Source organism: Pollachius pollachius (genome assembly GCF_949987615.1).
Source record: "Pollachius pollachius genome assembly, chromosome: 2".
Lineage (NCBI taxonomy): Eukaryota > Metazoa > Chordata > Actinopteri > Gadiformes > Gadidae > Pollachius > Pollachius pollachius.
In genome coordinates, this window is record NC_136935.1 from 43426462 (window position 1) to 43431817 (window position 5356).

Below are 5356 nucleotides of genomic sequence, written 5' to 3' on the forward strand. Positions count from 1 at the left end.
ACACGCAAGCATGCACACACGCACACACATGCATACATGCATACACTCACGAAAGCAAAAGGGTCAAAACGACACATTTGAATCTATGTGAAGTGGTTTATGCTTTCCTTATGGAGCATTTTAATCCATTGTATTTTATAATGCTGTAAAAGGCGTCTTTCAGTCGTTTCTCCTCCACTCACAACAACGTTTTATTTTAGATTAGATAAACTTTAATGTCCGTTTGCACAGAAATTTGTCTTGCATGACACACCCTCATAGCAAGACATTAAAACAGCACGTAAAAACATTTACACAACATTTAAGAGCCAAGATTCCCTACACACAGATAAGTCAATAAGAGTCAGGGATCTGAAAGCGATGACAGCGAAAGCGAAAACGCTGAATCTGAAGTTGATTTAAATCAACACTCATCTAATCACGCATGCACGCACACACACACACGCACATGCATACAGACACACATTGCACATAATAAGCGTATGTGTTCTTCCTGAGCACCTGGTCCATATGTATATGAGCTAATGTGTGAGCTTCCCTGGAGTCGCTTTGTGGCTGCCTGTGTTGTTTTTCAGTATTATGCTGCATTAACGCCACAATGTCCTTGTGTTGCCAGACAGCAAGGTTGTGTCCCGGTCATTATGTTAATGGTGGAGTTTATAGTTCCTGTCCCAGAGGAGGGGTCTTTGTGGTGGAACGTCTAAGCCTTTCCACTGATCTGTACGTGTGTGTGTGTGTGTGTGTGTGTGTGTTTCATGTGTGTGTGATCTGTGTGTGATCTGTGTGCGTGAGTGTATATGTGCGTGTGTGTGCGTGTGCATACGTACGTGTGTGCATATGTTCGTATGTGTGTACGTGTGTTTGATGTGTGTCTGTGATCTGTGTGTGCACATGTGTTTGTGTGTGTGTGTGTTTCTCAGGAGCGCGTGTTCCTCAGCGCGTCCAACTACGTGTTCACTGTGATCTTCGTGGTGGAGATGCTCATCAAGGTGCGCCTGCCCCTGGTTCTGAGAGGGCTCTTCAGACCTTCAAACACGCTTTCTACTTTACTTTGGAAAAGCAATTTTGGGGCCTGGAGTTGATAATGAGTGTTTTAATTTTCCACTCCCTAATACGTTATTATCTAAGTAATTCATTTCTCTGCCCCGTGCACATTCTCTTGTGGTAATCTTGTGTGTTTGTGTGTGTGTGTGTGTGTGTGTGTGTGTGTGTGTGTGTGTGTGTGTGTGCGCGTACGCGCGTGCATGTCTGTGTGTGTGTGCGTACGTTGGTGCATGTGTGTGTCTGTGTGTCTGTCTGTCTGTCTTTCGGCGTGTCCGATGTGTTTCTGCCTGTGTCTCTGCATGTGTGTGTGTGTGTGTGTGTGTCTCTATATGTGTTTCTATGTCTATGTGTGTGTGTATGTGTGTGTGTGTGTCTCTATGTCTATATGTGTGTGTGTGTGTGTGTGTCTCTATGTCTATATGTGTGTGTGTGTGTGTGTGTGTCTCTATGTGTCTATGTGTCTATGTGTGTGTGTGTGTCTCTGTGTCTCTATGTGTCTATGTGTCTATGTGTGTGTGTGTGTGTCTCTGTGTCTCTACGTGTCTATGTGTCTATGTGTGTGTGTGTGTGTGTGTGTCTCTATGTGTCTATGTGTCTATGTGTGTGTGTGTGTGTGTGTCTCTATGTGTCTATGCGTCCCCGTGGTCCCCGTCCCGTGTGTGCAGGTGGTGGCTCTGGGTATGTACTTGGGGGAGGGCGTGTACCTGAGGAGCAGCTGGAACATCCTGGACGGGGTGCTGGTGTCCGTGTCTCTGGTGGACATCCTGGTGTCGGTGGCCTCGGCGGGGGGGAACCGCATCCTGGGGATCCTACGGGTGCTGCGTCTGCTGCGTACCCTGAGGCCCCTCAGGTGAGCCCCCCCGGCTCCGGTGGGCCGCGGCCGCCCTGAGGACTGAGGAGGACCGCTAAAGCCGCACTGTGTCCCCCTTCTGCTGCGGCCAGTTGCTAAAGCGCCAGTCGCTCAGGAGGTGGAGGGGGGTTGGCCGGTAACCGCAAGGTTGCTAGTTCGATCCCCGGCTCCTCCGAGCGGCGTCGAGGTGTCCCTGAGCAAGGCACCCAACGCTAACTGCTCCCGACGAGCTGGCTGTCGCCTTGCATGGTCGACTTTGCAGTCGGTGTGTGAATGGGTGAATGTTATGTGTGAATGGATAAAGCGCTATATGAATGCAGTCCATTTACCAAATATATATATATATTATGTATCTGAACTACAACGTTTCTTATTCTGGCCCGCTTTTGGCCTCCCCACAGTGGGATAGTTGTATTGCTTTAACTGTAGCTGAGACTCAAGGCTGCTCAATGGCCAACTCAAATAGTGCAGCTTTAATGACATTATTTTGTATTCTGTGCAGTAGCACAGAATTATATTAATATTAAAATAATAATAATACGAATGATTTGCATTATAAACATTCATATTAATTGCGTTTATGTTGGCTTTTCCAAGACACCCCATACGCTGTACATAATGAATAGGGGGATGAACACCTCCGCTACCTCTTCCACCTCATCACCATTTGGGTGATGCCTGGCAGCCAGCATGTGCCAGAATGCCCACCACGAACTGGCAATCACAGTGTGGAGGTGATGAGCTATGAGGAGATACAATCCAATTAGAGACCGGGAGATGATTAGGGGTTACAAGAGCCAGGCTGGGAATTCGGCCATATGTATATTGATGTGTGTGTGTGTGTGTGTGTGTGTGTGTGTGTGTGTGTGTGTGTGTGTGTGTGTGTGTGTGTGTGTGTGTGTGTGTGTGTGTGCGTGTGTGTGTGTGTGTGCGTGGATATGTGTGCGTGCAATTATGTTTGTGTATGTGTGCATTTGTGTTTGTGTGTATGTGTGTGTGTGTGTGTGTGTGTGTGTTTGAGTGCATTTATGTTTGTGTGTGTGTGTGTGTGTGTGTGTGTGTGTGTGTGTGTGTGTGTGTGTGCGTGTGCGTGTGCGTGTGCGTGTGTGTTGCAGGGTGATTAGCCGTGCCCCGGGGCTGAAGCTTGTGGTCGAGACCCTCATCACTTCCCTCCGACCAATAGGAAACATCGTTCTCATCTGCTGTGCGTTCTTCATTGTGTTTGGTATCCTGGGGGTACAGGTAAGAGCTCCACACAACTCAGCACTCTTTTTTCTCTACCAAACTACCAACAGACACATTTGATGAATGTATTAACCGTTTATAAATAATATGAGCACCAAGCTTATCTTGCAAAGCCAGTTCTCCATTTTGTAATCGCGAATAAAAGGACCTCAGATATCCTGAGGCAGCCATCCAGCTGCCTTTATGTTCCAAAAAGGCTACCTGGTTCTTCCTGCCTTCATTGCATTCTCTGTTCCTTTGTTGATAATCGTATCTCCCCTTCCTGTTCTAATCCAACATGCATTGGTTACTCGGCACTTACTTTTCAAATACATTTGTTCGGCTTGTTTGCTCACATGGGAGTGCATCCGTCTCCAGCTGTTCAAGGGCAAATTCTTCCACTGTGAGGGAAAGGACGTGAGCAACATCACTAATAAAACACAATGCCTAGAGTCCGGTCTTCGCTGGGTTCGTCGCAAGTACAACTTTGATAACATCGGACAGGTTTGTGAGCATATTCACATTGATATTCTCATTTTTACGCTCATTGATATGACAATATCAATGAGATATCTTTTGATATCATATGATAGGTGTAGACTATTTATTTTAGAAGCGTTCTTTGTCCCATTTGTAGAAATTCTTCTAACATCCCGACTACGAATATATGAATTGTTCTAAAAAACGCATTAAGAATCCAGTATGTGTGGCTGTCACAGCAGGCCTGTAGTCAGCCTGTGTGATCATTGCGCAGAACGAGATTCTTCCACCAGGCTCGACTGTGACCTTTTGCTAAAGCTAGCAAGATAGTCACATGCTTTAGGGATAGGACACTTTCAAACTCTAGCTTATTCTGTCTGGTTGCTCTAAATTGCCTACCCTTGTTTTAAAATTGATATTCACGTTGAGGTTCACATTGAAATTCACATTGATATTCTCATTGATATTTCATTGATATGAACATTAAGATTCCCATTGCTATTGAGAATCACATTGACATTGCTATTTAGATTCCCATTGATGTTCACATCGATATTAACATTGATATTCACAATGATGTCCACATTGATATTCACAAATGAGGTTCATCATGCTATTGTCATTGACATTCTCATTGATATTGCATTGATATTAACGGTGCGATTCACCTTGATATTCATATTGACATCCTCAAAGGCATTAAAATTGATACACACTTTGAAATTCACATTGACCTTCTCAAGGGCATTAACATTGATACACACATTGATATTCACACTGAGCTTCACATTCATGTTCACATTGATATTCTCATTGACAGTAACATTGATACACACATTGAAATTCCCACTGAGAATCACATTGATATTCTCATTGACATTAACATTGATGTTCCCATTGATATTCACACTGACATACACATTGAATATCACTGTCTATTAAACAATGCAATGCAATTGTTTCTTTACTGTAACAAGCGTTCAGAAGTGATCCTGTGCCTCCATCCTCCTCCCGCAGGCTCTGATGTCACTGTTCGTGCTCTCCTGTAAAGACGGATGGGTCAGCATTATGTACGACGGGCTGGATGCTGCAGGGGTGGACCAGCAGGTAACACCTCACACACACCACAACAGAGAGAGAGAGAGGTGGGGAGGGAGAGGGGGAGAGAGGGGGGAGGGAGGGAGAGAGAGTTAGAGAGAGAGAGAGAGGGAGATAGAGGGAGGGAGAGGGAGAGAAAAGGGAAGAGGGGGGGTGGAGAGAAGGGGACAAATATTGCATGGAAGAGTGCAGATACAAAGACAGGTAGAGACGGACGCAGGGAAATAGAGAGGAAAAAAGAGGGAGAGAGAGGGAGGGAGAGAGAGAGAGAGGGAGCGGCTTTGTGTGAGGCTGAAAGAAAGAAACATAAAAGGGTGGAGAGAAATGTAATGGGAATAATGTGTTTGTGTTTGTGTGTGCATGTGTGTGTGTGTGTGAGAGAGAGCGACAGAGATAAATAAAGATGAAAGGATGGAGAGAGAGATAGGGAGAGAGAGAGCGATTACAGGGGAAGAAATTGGGTGTGCGAGCCAGAGAGAAAGACATAAAAGGATTGGGAGAAAGGGAAAAAGAGGGAGGATGAGATTAAGTGAGAGACAGAAAAAGAAAGAGAAGGCACGGAGAGAAGGGGAGTGGGAGATAGAGGATAGGGAAGAGAGTGTATATGTGTGTGTGTGTGTGTGTGAGAGAGAGAGAGAGAGAGAGAGAGAGAGAGAGAGA

The 5356-nt window shown here is 45.5% G+C and overlaps 2 protein-coding genes across 2 annotated transcripts in view; one reads left to right on the forward strand and one right to left on the reverse strand.

Moving 5' to 3' along the window:
• Positions 1-5356, reverse strand: part of LOC307070832 (protein disulfide-isomerase) — a gene marked incomplete at its 5' end in the record, with an annotated part of 165474 nt that overhangs the window by 137182 nt on the left and 22936 nt on the right. The window lies entirely within an intron of this gene.
• LOC307071365 (voltage-dependent T-type calcium channel subunit alpha-1H-like) overlaps positions 1-5356 on the forward strand; it is a 38025-nt gene that overhangs the window by 24287 nt on the left and 8382 nt on the right. Inside the window, 6 exon segments of the mRNA XM_079730351.1 lie at positions 921-989; positions 1710-1894; positions 3010-3136; positions 3497-3622; positions 4616-4705; positions 4882-4900. Coding sequence (XP_079586477.1) covers positions 921-989; positions 1710-1894; positions 3010-3136; positions 3497-3622; positions 4616-4705; positions 4882-4900 — 616 coding nt within the window.